The 18,411-nt window shown below is 37.9% G+C and overlaps 1 protein-coding gene across 1 annotated transcript in view; it reads right to left on the bottom strand.

Annotated features, from left to right (window-relative positions):
• The window catches only part of xkr4 (XK related 4), a 65,138-nt gene that overhangs the window by 7,586 nt on the left and 39,141 nt on the right, over window positions 1-18,411 (bottom strand). The window contains exon 2 of the mRNA XM_051911346.1: window positions 12,401-12,600. Within this exon, the coding sequence (XP_051767306.1) occupies window positions 12,401-12,600 (200 nt within the window). The remainder of the gene's footprint in view (window positions 1-12,400; window positions 12,601-18,411) is intronic.

The following is an 18,411-nucleotide window of genomic DNA, read 5'->3' as shown; positions in this document are numbered from 1 at the left end:
CAAAGTCATGTGATTTCAGTAAGTGAGGCTTTGTTATGTCATAAGTGTTTCGAAATTTCAATGGTTCACCACTGGGGGGCGTGACTTTGGCAATTTGATACACGCTCTGAACCACTGATTCAAAACAAAAGATTTGTAAAGATTCAAACCTTCATAAAGCAGTGTTTTGAAATCCCCCATCACTAGATATTGTTGAATAAAGTCGTTATTTTGTTTTTTTGGTGCACAAAAATTATTCTCGTCGCTTCATAATATTAAGGGTGAACCACTGTAGTCACATGAACTGTTTTAAATATGTCTTTAGTAGCTTTCAGGGCATTTGAAAGTGTTTATTGTCTTGCTGGCAATGGAACCCTCACTGAGCCATCGGATTTTATCAAAAATATCTTAATTTGTGTTCTGAAGATGAATGAAGGTCTTATGGGTGTGGAACGACATGAGGGTCAGTAATTAATGACAGAATTTTCATTTTTGGGTGAACTAACCTAAAATTCTGAAATATTACATTTAAAATACAATATTACATACTATAAAAATCTAAAGAACGAGTGAAATAATCATTTCAATATTTGTGTAAATTATATGTATATAATGTAATTTCCAACAAAACCAACAAATTTTCTACGTATAAAGTTTTATCAAAAGTTAGTGTACAAGGAGAGAGAAACATTGAACAGCTTGAGATGTAATGTGGTGTGCAAATAAAACAAAGAAAAAATAAAAATGTAAATTAAATTAATATTTCTTAACTTTCTGAATGTTATTAATTCATAATTACTATTAATATTGAACATCAAACTGGTTTCTTAGCATTTTCTTTACACAAAGCACAAATTCAGTGCATTTTCCTACCCTCTTTTGATTGACAGGAGATATCGGCCCTGACTATCGGCTGTTTTTAAACTATCGGCCGATAGTGTGAAAGTGTGCTTTTATCTATTATTGGCCGATATATTGGTGTACCTCTAATGAAAATATCACTTGTGAGCAGAATATTTTTTGTTGTCAAATTATGTAAAAAAAAAAAAAAAAAAAAAAGTAGAAAAGTAACATTCAGCTGTGTACATTTAGGAGACAAAACACTAGCTGTGAAATGATGGTGTGAAAATGAAGGTGAACTGTTCATGACTTTTATAATTAAAACTATCATACTATTGGATGATGTTAGTAGACAAATGACATAACTAGTGAATTTGAAAAGTGTATTTTCTGGGAGTTCATTTCTTTAAAAAGTGGCCAGAAGAAACAGTCCTTACAGTGTGCTATCAATCCCCTTTAGGGCTGCAGTGCATTTTATGTTAACCAGCTATAAATGTATCTTGACATGTGAAGCACTTCTTACCCAGATACAATAGGACACTGGTTTCATGTGCAGAATAGGAAGTGCTCACCAAGGCATGCAAATGTCTTTATCTCGTTACTACATCTTTATGTATTCATGACTCTGGAGGATACAGTCGGAAGTGGGCTAATGGAGTAGCTTGCGCATGGAAGTGTCCGTCAATGGCTCGCGCTTCAGTGCGTGTCACATGTAGCCCTCCTGTAATGAATCTGTTTGCGATTACAAATCCAGACCTTCTGGTAAGTCACACCACACCAAGGTTTACAAGCTCTGGTCCTGATCAAAGCTGATAAACGGTGACTCAAGAGACATGGTTCATTTTGATGAGACTTGTGTTTTATTTCCTCTTCAGGGAAAACAGCCTCTTTGGAATTCTGCTGAACAGCATCTTTCTACAGTTATGACTCAATGGCCCATTGAGTGAGATGTTATTCATCATGTTGTCCAAAATACTCGGTTGTGCTTAATGGAGGAGGCTTTACAAGCCATCTGCATCAGATAGAGTACAGTAAAGCAGCCAGCAGTGACTAGAGGTGCGTGAACGCCCATCTTTACCGCCGTGACACTCTGTTCTGGAGTTGGCTGCCATGGTTATTATGTGCTTGAGCTGCTGGAGTGATCACTTTCTTGAATGAGTAAGCGAGACAGGATACAAAGCTTACACACACTGTCCAGTCTCTCCTCACTGAATGAATCATTGCATAGTAAATAGTATTACATTCAAGTTTAAAATTGATACAGAGATAAAAGCTTAATATTGAAACACTATCTAGAGTAGTTCAGCAGCACTAAAATGTTTGGTCACTCAATTCACAACTAAGGGGACAGTTTACCCCAAATGAAAAATTCTGTCCTCATTCGCTCGTCGTTCTAAACCTGTATGACTTTCTTCTGTGAAGCACAAAAGATGTTTTGAGATTTTTGTCCATACAATTACATTTCTAGACTACAGTGACTTTCAAAATATTGGGTCTCAATCACTGAACACCTGTACGGACAAATTTTGTGCGTGAAATCTGCGTACGAAGGTTTTCACGAACAAATCATGTTCACTGAAAACTTTCAACCTAAAATTTATTATAAATTCATGAAAAAAAATTAGGAACAACTTAAACACGTACACAAAAAGCACTTTCTCTGTGGGGCCTTAGGGGCCCGTTCACACAGAACGCGTTTTTCCATTCCAATGCGCTACTTTTCCATTGTTTTTCTATGTAAACGCTAGACAAACTTGTATGACCGTTGCGCTCGCGTCTTGCATCTTTTGCAGCATCTCGCGCATGACACAGCATTCTAAGGCCCCGTTTACACTAGTGCGTTTTCGTTTTAAAACGCTTAAGTTTTGCTACGGTTACGCCTGTCATTTACACTGCACTGGTGTTTTCGAACCTCGAAAACAGAGACTTTCGAAAGTGTGATAATATTTCACAATATTACTGTTTTTTTTTTTATCAAACTTCATCTTATAAATAAAACATTATGGTAAACTAAACATACATTTAGAAAAATACTTTTATGGATTTCATCCCAGTGTCATTTTTGTTTAACATTTCTCTATGATGAATTCAAATGTTTAGCAGTCATAAAATACTGTCTTTTATCTCTACTTCTAGGCAGGCAGCATATGGCTCTCACATTTTAATACTGAAACGTCTATTTCTCTTGTCAGGAAAAAAAAAAAAAGACTAATCTGACATTCTTACTGCATTAAACTGTTCCTGAGATACCAAGACTCAGGATGAATTTATTAGTTCCCTTATTAAGTCTAAATGAAATGTAAATATTCTCTTGTCTTTACTTCTCAGGTTGATATTCACACCCAAATCGTATCAAGACATTGCACAGGTTTCAGAATAATGTCCTTTTTATCATCCTTCTGTATAATGTTGTAGTGCAAGCAGAGGAGAGTTTGAGATCAGAGGAAGCTTTAGTGCCAATCAGTTCCGTTCAAATGACATCAGTAAAAATGCAGAATCCCACGTTCCTAAGATAACACCATTGCGGTCCACGGCCATGAATAATTGAACGAGTCCTCATGTGAAATGATGAATGTGCAAAGATGTGTTAATTTGTGTCCAAATAAAGGTGAGTATTGTTTTCATTTCACAGAGGCTGCAGGTTCACCGTTCGTCAAAGGCTGCGACAGACAGATTTGCCATTTCTCTGCCATCTGTAGGCAGATAAGCTGTATATTATGGACACCCTACACCTAACAAAGCAATCAATGGTAAAGATATTCTCTGATAGCATAAGATAGCACATTCATAACACAGAATGTGCACCCTGGGCATCTGTTTCATTAGTCTAAACAGCGAATGAAAGCACAGAATCCGTATCTGTGGAAAGGACTGTGCAATGTCGACACTCCCAGAGCGAGTGCCTAGTAGTGGTCACGTCCTCTACGGAGCTCCTTACAAGGATGGAGGAGTCACCAATTAGCAGACTGCAGTCTAGATCTGGACCCAAGATTTGGATTCATCCATATTGTGAATAATTTTTATAAATAAAGATAATTATAATCATATTATTCCTACATATTAATCCATGGAACAGATTAGCCATGTTTACACAGCTGAATCTGATGCAACCTACCAAGACAAGATAAACTCTTCAGTTACTCCATTTCCATTTCATTTACAGTGATTAACATTACAAAATTCTTTAAATCTTTGAATTACAGAATTTCCTATTATTTATTTATTTTGCTATGACTCAGATGTCAACATCCAGAAGAAGAAGGTGTTTCTTGAGCACCAAATCAGCATATTAGAATGATTTCTGAAGGATCATGTGATGCTGAAAACTGGAGTAATGATGCTGAAAATTCAGCGTTTGCATCTCAGGAATTAATTACAAAATACATTAAAATAGAAAACCGTTATTTTAAATTGTATTATTTCACATTTGTAATGTTTTTACTGTATTTTTGATTAAACAAATGCAGTAGAGCAGGTCAGCAGCCATATCACCCTGTAGCCCAAGACTGGTTGCCTACTGATGCTAAGCAGGGTTGAGCCTGGTCAGTAACTGGATGAGAGACCTTCTGAGAAAAACCCGGTAGCTGCTCGAAGAGGTGTTAGTGAGGCCAGCAGGGGGTGCTCACCTTGTGGTCTGTGTGGGTCCTAAGACCCCAGTATATTGATGGGGACACTATACTGTGAAAAAGCACTGTCCTTCGTATGAGATGTTAAACTGAGGTCCTGACTCTCTGTGGTCATTAAAAATCCCAGGATGTCCTTCGAAAAGAAGTAGGGGTGTTACCCCGGCATCCTGGCCAAATTTGCCCATTGGCTTCTGTCCATCATCATGGCCTCCTAATCATCCCCATATATATACTGATTGGCGTCATCACTCTGTCTCCACTCCACCAATAAGCTGGTGTGTGGTGGTAGAGATTCCCTTCTTCCATGTAAAGCGCTTTGAGTGCAGAGAAAAGCACTATATACAGTAAATGTAACTAATAATAATTATTATTATTATTAAAGGCACAATATGTCATTTTTCGCCACTAGAGGTCACCTATTCAAAACAAAGGCGTAGCTTGATGACGCTGAGATTAAGCACGGCATCATGGGAGATGTCGTCTTGACCTCACAGCCACGTGGAAAAGAATCCGACGGGACTCGGGCAGAAATCGTGTTCATGGATGAGATTATTAACATTACTGTAGTATGAAGCAGAGCAGGCCAAGTGCTGTGAGAGCTGAACGAGGCCGCTGGAGCGATTGTTAATGAGAGACGAGCGTGACACATGGCTCGAAAGTAGCGGAACTTTTATTATGCCACAGTTGCCGCTTCCGCTTCTTCCGGTCAAGCGTATGTGGGGTAACGCAGTGCTGTTTATCATATTAGATACATTTGAGTGTGTTGAGAATGATGTTATAACGTTACAGGTATGCTGTCATTGATAGGCGGCGCACAGACACGGTCCGTGTCCTGGTTAAAATTGCTTTTTTCTCTGGATTTAAACATTCTTGGAAACATCTGTGATAATGTAAGTATACAATTCAACAAAATATATAACACCGTTCTAGTGTTTTTTGGATATTTTAATCCAAAAATCTTACATATTGTGCCTTTAAGAGACTTTTTTCAAAAACATTAAAAAAATCTTACTGACCCCAAACAACTGAACAGCAGTGTAGTTTTTGGAATTGTTTAGCTAATAGTTAGTCAAGATTTGAACCCATAACCAGCACTGAAAGCAAGAAACAATTCTTCAGACCACATCATCTCATAGCCTGAAACGGGGATGAAATCACCCCTGCAATATATATTTTCTATAATCTGTGAATAGCGATTACATTATAACCACACAAGGAATATTCCTAATTGCTTCCTCCAATCTATCCATCCATCCATCCATCGTTCTACCTAGCTAGCTATTGTTCTATCTATCATCTAGTGTTTGTTTATACTGTGTGAGTTTTTTCAATAGCTTATTTACGTGTTTAACCCACTTAGATTAAATCTGGCCCATTAGTAGCTGGAGAGAGCTGAGGGGGTGTAATGACTACTTTGCAAAGTGGGGTAATTAACTGACAGAGGCCAGGCTATAATTCTTATTCTGTGGGCTATCTGACCTGCGGCTTGGCTCCGGTGCTCTCTATGACAGCGAGAATGCATGTATTCCTCCCTCCCTCCCTCGTATCCTGCGCACGTGCTGCGCATCCTGAGGAGACGGTCGCCACGGGAACCTGCCACGGTCCAGCGTGCGAGGCTGCGAGAGCGGCAGTGGTGACGTAATGCTCCTTGCTGCTCCTGCTCATGAGGGCTGCAGTAATTTGGAGAGGGGAGGAGGGCATAGACAGTGTGTGTTGTGTGTTTGTAGGGTGCACGGTAGCAGCAGGGTTATGCAAACCACAGCATCACTGCAGTATCTTCTTTATCTACTTCTACAAGCCCTTCAAATCCATTCACATTGAAGGAATAGTTCACCAAAAGAAAAAAGAAAATTGTCAACATTTTTCAACATTTGCTCACCCTCATGTCACTCCAAACTCTCCATGTTGTTATTTTATCTGTGTACACAGGAAAAGGAGAATTTTTAGAGGAATCTTCCTCACACAAAGCTATTGCATGTCTTTAAAAAAAATCTTGAAATATGCGCACAATGATTTTTTTTCTCCATTTAGGAGCATAAAATCGTGTTTGTATAGAAAAGAACTGGTGAGGGTTCTACAAAAAAGTATTTTTATTCTAACTCGAATTAAGTTTGATAATATTATTATTTAGGCTTTCTCATTGCTAATCTATTAATATTTTAGTTTCTGTTGGCACATATAAATGTTTATTTCAGCAACATATGGCAGGTAGATTTGATAAAAATATTACAATTGCACCTGATCTTCCCTAGAATAGAAATATAATCAAAACAGATGGTTGGGCCACAACTTGCCTGTAAAATGTGTTTTTGCTTCCAACAGTGAAGGTATAGTGGATGAAACTGTATGGTACAGTAATATGATTTCATCTACAGTGACGAACATTAATTAGAAAGAGAATCACTGGCAAAGATCATCATTAAATATGAGACCTGTAAAATTAAACTTTTAACTTAGTAATTTAATATACCAATTGTATATTAAACTGCTGATATAGAAATTAAAAAATAAGATAAAATAATATGAAAAATAATTAAAAAGAAAGAGTTGCTTCCTGTGATTTTGAGCAAAACAGTCCACTGGGTACATGTTATGAGCAAAGCTTTTTTCCTGTGCTGAACTGTTGCAGGAAATGGTTAGGCTGAGTGGCCCATTTATGTGAGCAGATAGAGAGATTTTATTTCTGGCAGGGGTTCAAAGAAAAGCCTTACTGAGTGACAGCGTCTTTTACTGCGACAGTTACTGGTAAAGTTAGGGAGGGTGCAAGTTTGTAGAGCAAACAAGGGACAGCATGAGTAAGAGAAACACAAATCAAATGCGTCCTACATTTCACCACTGCGCCTCTGCTGGCTGCCATCAAATGGTACTCAAGTTATTTAGTCTATTTAGAAGATATTGGGCTTTTGAATTATGACTGTACTGTTGGGTTAAATTTTTACACTTTGCTCAATGTTGTTTTTGACTTGTAAGCGTAAGAGCGACAAATCTCAAAGGAAAGTCACCGATGAAAGAGTTCAGAGCATCAGAAGGCTCTCTGCTCTGCTCTACCAAACACCACGAGCAAAACTGCCTCCAGACCCGCTTCCACTGTCACACGGAGCAGACGCTCAGATCCTCACGCTCAAAAAAGGATATTCACAGCTCTGTTGCATTAGGAGCTCAAGACCCCTGCTTTCATAAATCATTTCTCAGCCTTGATGGGAGAAAATTCTGACAATCCCTGGGCACTTTTGTTTATGGAAGATTATGAAGAACAGAAGACAGCACATAAAGGCGCTAAAGCTTTAACTGCTAGACAGGGCTCTGCAATCCACAACGCACAAAAGCACAAATCAACAAAACAGCCATTTATGAACAGGATCAGACCAACATGTAAAGCGACCAACTACCAAATGCCATTTAAGTAATTGATACCACAATAATAGACAGTATGAAAAAATAGAAATAATTCAAATAATGCCACAGTAGTCTATGTAAATTATTGTACAGTAAACACTGAAGAAATCAGTAAAAAATGTAACAGTAACTGCTGATTATATCCCAGATATAACTCATAAAACAAAGCAGAATTATACAGTACAGCCTTGTACTTGGAGTTTAACTACCATTAGCTACCTCAAAATAAACTCTGAATATCTTTTGAAGATTTGAAGAATATAAACATGGCAGTACAGCTTATTAAGATGACTTGTTTCCCAGTACACTGATAAAAACCTGTATATCCTGAGCCCTAGAAGTTGCATAGCAGCCAGTCAATCTGAGGTGCATTTCCAGTATACAACAACAACTACCATAGTAGTATGCATCTTTGGAGAAATAACTAGCTAGCCATGACTGTTTCCTGAAACTTTGTCCACCTTTGTCGCTTGAACCACATTGGTTCAACAATATAGAACTGTTCAGGAATTCAGAAATGTTTTTCTTTAAAAACATTTTAAATGATTAAACACCTTGTTATCAAAGTTAGTATTGTGGCTTTATGTATGGTCAGACACTTGCGTGTGTCGTTATATTATTAGCATTTTACAAAAATCAAGCTCATATAGAGTTACGAGGTGTTTCACCAGCAAATGTCGGAGATGTATTTTGTCCGTCATTAGAATGGTGGCATCTGAAGCAGTAAGTGCATCACATTAAGTTCAACTTACAGGTTACAAAGGTTATTGTAGCTATATGTGGGTGCTCAGTTTTTACTGTCGTTTAAAGGCAGTTTAATGCCTACAATTACGACCGGTTTGGACTACAACGAGCTTCTTCCCAGGCTGGTGACATCATAAACCCTGCAATTAACATAAACACTGCCCCCGGGAACACGCAACAAAGTGGGCGAGGCCATGTCGCATGGCATTATTTAAGAGGAAGAGTTGTCTATACCGGACTCGGTAAAGTAAACAGGATAAAGTAAAGCTTACACTAATGCTTTAATCAGGATAAAACCGTATATTGAAATCTAACATAAACAGCAGTAAAATTTATAAGTGACAGCATATCTAAACACTTTGACACAAATACAAATGGAAATACTTACCATTCAGAAACGTCCTTTAAAACCGTGCTTGAAGAGGTTCTGCTTGACCCTCTTCATCATTACTACTATCTGGGTCTGATTCGGGCTCAAATTGATATGGCAATATAGCCGCCATTATTTACATTTTCACCGAAGCACATGCAACAACTAATGGTAAGGGGCATGGTGTTTCTGGACGCTTCAGCGAATCACAATACACTGGGCCAGCAAACCAATCTGAGCCCATTGTGTATTTCGGAGGGAGTGGTATCATAGAATCAGGAAGTCAAACCAGCCGTTCAAATGACAATGGAGACAGCGGTGTAGAATGAAGGTAAAATATATGAAAAATACAGCGTTTTTTTAAAAACGAAGCATTAAAACATGTTAAACCCCCCATAAACACAATCAAGCTTAGAAAAAATCCTGTGAACCACCCCTTTAATATATTTGGCAAGCAAAATATTTAAATACTGGCATACTTTAACCACCTACAGACTTGGGTTTTTGGAGGTGAATCTTCAAAATCCGGTGTCTTATTGTTCCAAACATAAGACAGGATTATCCAGTTTCTTAAAGAAGGCAGAGGTAAGAAAAACAGGGAGAATAGGACATAGGAATCTACGAAGAGAAACTAATTTAATTGAATTTATATGCCCAATCAAAGACAAAGGTAGAATTTTCCAATTTTCTATATTATGCTGGAGTTTTGAAAGAAGCTCCACAAAATTCACCTCAAATGTTGATAAAAAAAAAAATATGTCAATCCAAGGTATGTAAAATGATCCTTAACTATCTTAAATATTCTTCAAAAAACAGGACTATAAGTATCAGAAAGAGGCATAAAGTTACTCTTTAACAGATTAATAGTATACACCGTTAGTCTCCCAAAAGAAGTAATTAAATCTAAGAAAATAGGAACTGATCTCTACAGTACAGTTAATAAGAGCTTCCCTGCACCCATTCCAAGACCTGCGATACCTGTATGACACCTTATACTTGAGGCGAGAGGCTCTATCACAGTGGCGAAAAGTGCGGATAAGAGGGTGCAAGGAAAATCTGAATGACCTGTCTACATTAGTTGAAACCGAATATATTGGCTTTGCGTATATTAATCTGACCCATCTGGGGGCCATGATATAAATGCCTTGTCAAACCTAAATCTTTAAAGCGAACCAAACATATAAGGCCACTCGACCTGATCATCCAAGGACAGAATCGCTGCCCTATTAGCTTTTGTATGATTGGTGTATAGTGTATTGAGGAGGTGATGTACATTAGGGTCAGCGAATGTCTGTCAGGCTACCTTTTGCTGTGTGTTCCACACGTCGGCTCTTGTCAGGCTTATGTCGGTGGCAGTTTGCCCGATTCAGCGTGTTGAATTGGCATCTGGGCCGTTGGTGAGAGTGGGAACTCTGATTGGATGTTCAGTTTAGCGAACGAGTCAGTGCAAGAGAATTAAAGCGAAAGTGATGAAAGAGAGCAAGTAAGTCAAGACGGCACAGACAGAAGGCTGGTCTAATGTTATGTTATCCTACCCGAGCATTCCAAAACGCAAATATTTTCATAACAACATGAGCCGCTTAAAATGAAGAACATTATCAACATAACTGATATTCAAAATGGTAAGCAAGCGTTGCTTTGTTTACTTCTCATATATCTGCGTATATCTCGTATATCCTTGTTTCGGTTTCTCCTTTTGAATGACGAATACAGACTATGGATTCCTGCTGATATAGACAGTTAATTCCTTACATGCAGACGCAGAACGCACGTGCTAGTTTGCAGTCAGCTTTAGTCTGTGCTGCGTGTTCAAGTGCGGCTTTTTGGTCCAGAGAAAGAGAATCTACCAGGGATAAATCCGGTCTGAATGAAATAGGGTAAATGTTTGTTAAGCTGAGTAGCCAATGCTTTTGTAATTACTTTTTTTATATAAAATTTTGAAGCGTAATTGGCCTATAGCTGGACAGGTCAGTTTCTAGCCAATTAGTCTTGTCACATTACTTTCCTGCATCTCCAGAGTGAGCAGTCACATGGCATTTACAGATCAGCGGTCGGTTCCAAAAAAACCCTTAAGTTAAAAAAATCCTTATTTATATTTGATATTTCATTCAAATGGTTTCTTACCTTAAGGGATTTGTTGAAACCAGGCCCTGATGACTAGAAGACAAAAAAAATTCAAATGGCAGATTTCAAATCACATTCTTCCAGAGTGTCATATGTCAGTGTAGTAACTGAAGTAACTGAAATGAAAGGGAAATTTAATAGATGGCTTTCTCCAGGTATTATAGACCTGGTTGCATCAGACAGTCAGTAAACAGACTGTGGCTGACACTACAGGATTTAAAACATCAAGTAATAAACAAAAGGTGAAGAAAATAGTTTTCTTGTTGATTGCTAAACAATGCTATAAAACACTCTCTCAGAATTCCACAGTTAATTCACTATACCCAAAAATGGTGCATCCCCAAAAAGGCAGCCCAACAAAAAAGCATTGGTTTGAAAACTTGCTTTTACCATAATAAATGCCCATTTTTGGCAAAGCTCTTGAAAAAGCACTCCACTTCTCTCCTCTGCAGCAGTTTTTTTAGGTTCAGTGGCAGCTGAGTTTTTCTTACTCTCTGTCCCTCTCCATCACTGTTATACAGACAGGATGAAATGTGTAAAGTGAAGGATAACAGTAAACCTGGTGTTCTCTCTCCTCAGTACTGTCCTACTCTCATTCTTACAAAGAAGTATAGCAGACTAATAAAATACTGGGATCCCTCTTGAAAAAGACAGCTTAAACCAGGTAAAGGTCTCCCAGCCTTGCCAAAAAGGTTAGTTTTTTAAAGGGCATTTGGATATTTATCAGCTGGCCAGGTTAGGTGGCCTCCAGCTGGCTGACCAGCTAAACCAGCTAAAAACAGCTTGACCAAGTTGGGAGACCAGCTAAACCAGCACAAACCATCTTAGCCTGGGTAAGAGACCAGCTAAACCAGTTCAAAACAGCTAAGATCAGCAAACCACTTAGGTTTGCCGAAGATGTTTTTTTTTTTTCTCAGCAGGGGATTCAGCACACGAAAATGAATCTTAACACCGGAGATGGTAACACTTTAACCTAGAGGTAAAATTGTCACATGCACTTCATTATTCACAATTAGTGTGTGTGTGTGTGTGTGTATACAGGTTTGACTATATTTGTGGGGTCCAAAATGTCCGCGCTATTCAAAAATGTCCTCACAAATATAATGAAACCTGTTGAACACGACCAGTGAGCCAGAACTCACTAGTTAAATGGGTTTATAAATCACTCAAATAATGTTTATATCTAGTGTTTTGCACAGGTTTCTGTGAGGGTTATGTTTAGTGGCAGGGGTCGGGCGTGATAGAAAAACAATAGAAGTCTATAAGAAGATCCTCAATAATATATAGTGAAATAAACAAAAGTGTGTGTGTGTTGTGATACCTTGTACAGCCTGGAGCTTGTGAGTCTGTATAATGATACAGAGCTGGAGCACCAGCTGAGGGGCGCTCTCTAGAAACGTGGCCAGTAGGTGGAGCATGCTGACGTCAGCATACTCGTACACCATCCTCCAGTAGAACCTCCAACGGTCATTCTCTCCGCTCTGCCTGCTCCTGATGCCCAGGTAGATGGCGTGGAAGTACCTGTGTGAGACACAAAGAAAATCCCTTTAAAAGCTCTCTCTCTTTCTCTCTGAACTCTCATTGAACTCTCAATGACAGAGCAGAATCAGCTTCTGCTGCAGACACTCGGCTAGAATATCTCAATGTTTTGTCTGCTTTTCTTTTCAACGTGACCTTACAACCAGACAGACTGTTCCCAGCTGTGTTGGTCTCTGCGCTGTTTTGCAAACACGATCTGCAGTGGATGGACCCATTTTAAACTTGTGATAACGTCAAAGCTGATGACTCAACACTACATCTCTAAATGATTTGACTAAAAAAAAAATGAATATGCACCTTTGCAATAAGATAAGTAATACAGATGAGGATCTATAGTTCTACTTTATATCCTCAAATAGTATATTTATGCAGATATACGTGACCCTGGACCACAAAACCAGTCTTAAGTCGCATGGGTAGTTGTAGCTTAGCCAACAATACATTGTATAGGTCAAAATTATCAATTTTTCTTTTATGCCAAAAATCATTAGGATATTAAATAAAGATCATGTTCCATGAAGATATTTTATAAATTTCCTACCGTAAATATATAAAAAAATTATTTTTGTGAGTGGATATGCATTGCTAAGAACTTCATTTGGACAACTTTAAAGGCAATATTCTCAATATTTTGATTTTTTTGCACCCTCAGATTGCAGATTTTCAAATAGTTGTATCTCGACCAAATATTGTCCTATCCTAACAAACCATACATCAATGTAATGCTTACTTCTTCAGCTTTCAGATGAAGTATACATCTCAATTTAAAAAAAAATGTGTTGTTTTTGTGGTCCAGGGTCACATATTACATTTAACAAAGAAACTAAAAAACTATTATATTGCATAATATCCTAAATACTTCTACATTTGATGCATAAGTTCACATAATAGGTAAAATGGATTTTGCTTGCTGCACTGGAAGAATTTCTCATACTTACTAAAAATCTTTGCTTCAAACACCAATTAGTATCTGAAGTCATTACATTTTGAAATCAAGTCTATTTTTCATGGTACCAACTTGACAAGCCGCAACAATAATCTCAAACAAATTCACTTTCAAAAACTCTTGCTAGCAAAAAGGTGGGAAATCTGTAGAAATTGCTATGGCAACTCTGGTCTCTTTGCAACAAATCACCAGAAAGTTGAACAAACCTGCTGCTTTCCAGGGAAAGCATAGACTGAACATGACAGTCTGTCACAAGAAAACACATTCATAACAGTACAAGTGACACAAAGATCTTTTAAAAACGCCATGCCACCTGCTAATGATAATGGATTGTTGGTGAATGGTGTTAAGGTCTCTCAGTCTGAGGTGAATTACTGTGGCGCTAAAGGCATTTGCTCCAGTGGTGTGTCTTTGCCAAGTGACCTATCCCTGCTTTTTCCCCAGCAATCCCCACCTTGTAGTTTACCCTCTGACCCTGATAGGCATCCAGCCAAGAACAGACACACACTTCCATTTACCTACACCTATTCTCTCCCCAGAGATTCACTGACATCATGTTAAGGAGGACTGCATCATCTTAACCAGTGGGTTTCCCTTAAATCCACAAAACCACTGGCAATCAACAGTATTTTATTGAATATGAAGACCTTCACAAAAAAATTAATAAATATACACAATGTGTACAAGTGCTTATAGGGATATAGTCTTGTTTGCACAATGTTTTGTCATTGATTTCTTTGAGAGTGGCTTCCACCCACTCTGTCTGCCAGATTCTCTCTGCTACAGTTTGCACTTTGATCGTTTTTATGCAAAGCAAGATTTTATAGTACACTACTTGCCAACTTCAATCAATTCAGAGGCAATGAGTTTACAAGTAAAAGATAAAGGATATGTTGACTTATGGACAGAAAAAAAAGTTCACTAAGGTAAATATGTAGCACTTCACTCATATCAGAATAATGCAGCATTATTGCCTTGAGGTATTCGTGTTTGTGGAACACATGCTTGAATATAAATGTGTAGAAGGCACCATATCAACATCTTCTAGCCCACCTGTTATTTCTGCATGCTTACTCTGCATTAGTAAAGTGTTCTAGATCAGTGATTCCCAACCAGGTGTACAGTATATGTACCCCAGAGGTTGCCGTTAAAAAACATGTGATGGATCGACAACTCTAGAAATAGTTTTAACATGTTAAAGGGGTCATGAACTGCATTTTTTGTTTCAAATTATTTTATGTTTCCTAAGGTGCATTTATAATGTGATTTTTACATCAAAAGTTGTCATAATTTAGAAATAAAAGGCTGATTTTAGCCCTCTGATTTGAACGCTCTGTTGGAAGGGGCGTGTCTACTGTGAGACTTCAACGTAAACTCCTACTGCTGTGATTGGCTAACATTTTTGCATATGAAATAAGCATTACATGTGGAACTCTCACAAAAACTTTTACTATGTTTTAACTATTTCAGCTGTTGAGATTAACTAATCATGAAAAGTGTTGATTATTGCATTATATTTAGATCTACTCCTGCCACATGAAATGTTGCAGCGATGAGCATTGTAGCCGATGACAGACATGTCTGTTGCAATAAACAATTTTGAGACAAAGAATGTCTGACTGTACATGAATCATTACATATCAGAAATCACTGATCACAGATTTAGAATTAACATGGTTTCTTGTTGTGGCATTACTGTTGGGTCCATATTTTACAGTAAAAGTCTGTTTACAAAGCCAGCGCCGAAATTGCGAATGATTTTCCAAATAATCCACAGTGAAATGTACCGAACAAACAGAAAATGCTCTGAGACATTCACATAGTTGAAAATAAATAACCACATTCCTAGCATTAGGATCCTTTGGAAGGTAATGTTATTTTTTCCCAGTGATCCTGTACCTCTCTTCTCTCCTTCTCATCTCACTAACGCGCTAGTGGGTGGGGCCAAAGAGACAATGATGTAGAAGTAGCTACGCAACTGAAACTTTGGTGCTTCAAAAAGTTCATAAAGAGATCGTAAAACTAATCCATATGAATTGAGCCGTTTAGTCCAAATTGTCGAAAGAGACTTGATCGCTTTATTTGATAAAAATATTTTATTTAGCTTTTTGAAGTTTCAGTTGCATAGCTGTCTGTGGAGGGACAGAAAGCTCTCAGATTTTATCAAAAATATCTTCATTTGTGTTCCAAAGATGAACGAAAGTCTTACAGGTTTGGAACGACATGAGGGCGAGTAATTAATGACAGAATTTTCATTTTTGGGTGAACTAACCCTTTAAAGAATAAGTAATAATAAATGCATATAAAATAAATAAAAGATACCATTTTCCCAACACCATTTCCCAAACTGCTTCCATTTGAGAGAAAGCTCAAGTCTGTTATTCACCCACAGTATTGATTTTAGTGATTTGTTTTTAGTGAATCATTGTAATAATGGTCATTTTAATAACATTAATGATCATTCAAGATGGTATCCTATCCACTAAACGGTATGAGTTAACAGGAGCACATTTCTGGTTTGGTGTCAATGAAAGCATACTGTGTCTTACTGATGTGGCTGTGGGGCTATGTAAGACAAAAACAGTTCGAAAACACTGTTCTAGATGTGTCATGTTGGATGTTCAGGGTATCAAAACCATGGCCTATTTCAGCAACCCAACAGATAGCAGGCAGTGTTCAGCTATAAAAAAAAAGGTATTGATAAAACTCTCAAATAATGCACAATTCACCCAAAGGCACAAGTAAAGACACTATTCAAATATAAATGAAGCAATAATGCCAGATCAAGTCTATAGATTAAGTTGTCTGGCTCTGTCATCATGGGAACCGTATCAGTAGTGACCGATTCAAAGGAAAACCACCATGACAAAAGTAGCACAGTCGCCTTGTGCAGAGCAGCAGGGTCGCAGTATGATCTTCCGGCTGACCTTAAGAATGGGCGTCTGTCCAGCTTCTTTATCAGATAAGTGGGCTGCAGAAGAGGCATGCGTTTACAGACTCGCAGTCTCCTGGCATCTCCACCACTCACCCTAAAGGCCAAACTAAGAGAGGCCTCTCATATGGCCGCTGTTTGGATTTCAGATAAGCCACTGGTCGTCTCTGTTTCCATCTCTGCAATATGTATCCCATTCTTAAACTGTCCACCTGAAACCATAGGTCCAATAGGTCTGGCCAGCCACTGCATCATATTACTGCATGCTGCTCAAAGTGTGCTATTTGCCTAATCCCCATTCAGAATGGGATTAGACAGATGTTGATGTGCATCCTCTTGCATTGATTGGATTATTCCTGCATCTCAGCACTACGCCAATCAGAGAGGTGGGGGTGGGGGGTAACATATAAACAGCACAATTGCTTAAGGAAATCATGATTCATGCATACATTCAGATCACAGGGGTAGTTTATAAAAAAAAAATCAAAATGTATCTAGCCTAAATAAATACTTAAAAGGTTACATAATTTATATGTATTTAAATGTACTTAAAGTAAAAAAGTACACTTTTTTCTTATCTTTTCAATAGATTGTTTGCTAGCTCAACAATGATTAAACTAATTAAAAATAAATAATGAATAAAAATTGCAAAAATAAATTAATAAATTGATGACAAAAACCATTAATTCATTCATTTAGAACAGAAAAAAATATAAGTTATGATAATCTTCTAAACATATATTTTGCATTATAAAGGTCTATATGAAATTGTAAGATGTTAAAGGAGGCCAGAGGACTTCAGATCTATAAATGGAAAGCTAAAAACACACGCTAACACATAACACACACACCTGCCCAGAGCAATCCAGTGCTAATGACATCATACAAACCACATGCCTGTGTGTTAGTCCTGTAAGGGCCCATCTATATCTGTACATTAAAGCTGTTTGGTTGTTTGGCCAGGCTGATCTGAGGCCTGAAGCTGTGCACTGCCTATCTTGGGCAAGACGCTTCCTCTTCCTCCTGACATTTCTCTTTTTCACTTCAGGCTAGGGGGCTCCTCTTCATCACTGTCTCATTTAAACTCCCCAACCAGTGCCACTATTGGCCATCAGAAACACACACTCTCACAAGTGCATCATCCCTAGGCACAGCGTAGAGCTTAGTGTTTCCCTAACCTGCCAATCAGGTAGTGGAGCAACAACAGTACAAAAAAATGTAAGCTCTCACAGGGCTGTACTCTGCGAGAGCTTAGATTTTTTTGTACTATTGTTGTCATAAGTTGCATCATATTTTTAACGTTGTTTTAAACTGCACCAATCATGTAACACAACCCAAGAAACAGCCTTTGGTCCATCCATTCCTGATCTTCACCTTCAATATTTAACAATCAACAATTTAAGGCACATGATGGGTTAAAAACAGCTGAGACAACACATTTAACTATTTTAATGGAGTATTCCTTTAAATAGCTGCACGATTAATCATTAAAAGAACGAAAATCTTGATTTCAACACCAAAACAATCTAATTCCTACATGACAACGATTCAGTTTATTAAAATGGAAAGACAAATATGATCACAAATAAGACAAATACGATCACAGCGGAACATTTAAATCTGTGTTGGCGCTGCCACTGACCCAGAGAGAGCAGCTGTCATAGGTACAGTATGAAACAGCTTCACAAACAGTCTTTTCAATCACACAATATCATTATTTCTGTATTACACTAATTCAGATCATCACAGAAGTACTGATATAAACCCCGATATCTATGGTTGCGACCAAAATATAAATCTAATCACCTTTTGAAAGTAACTCGATGCTTCAAATAAAGTTTGTATTGATTACACCGTTACACCAGTAGGTGGACACAAGTGACTGTTAAAGATGTATTTGTCATTAAATCATTTA

This window comes from Ctenopharyngodon idella, chromosome 2, assembly GCF_019924925.1.
Source record: "Ctenopharyngodon idella isolate HZGC_01 chromosome 2, HZGC01, whole genome shotgun sequence".
NCBI classification, from domain to species: domain Eukaryota; kingdom Metazoa; phylum Chordata; class Actinopteri; order Cypriniformes; family Xenocyprididae; genus Ctenopharyngodon; species Ctenopharyngodon idella.
This window is presented reverse-complemented; position numbering and strand designations above follow the sequence as displayed.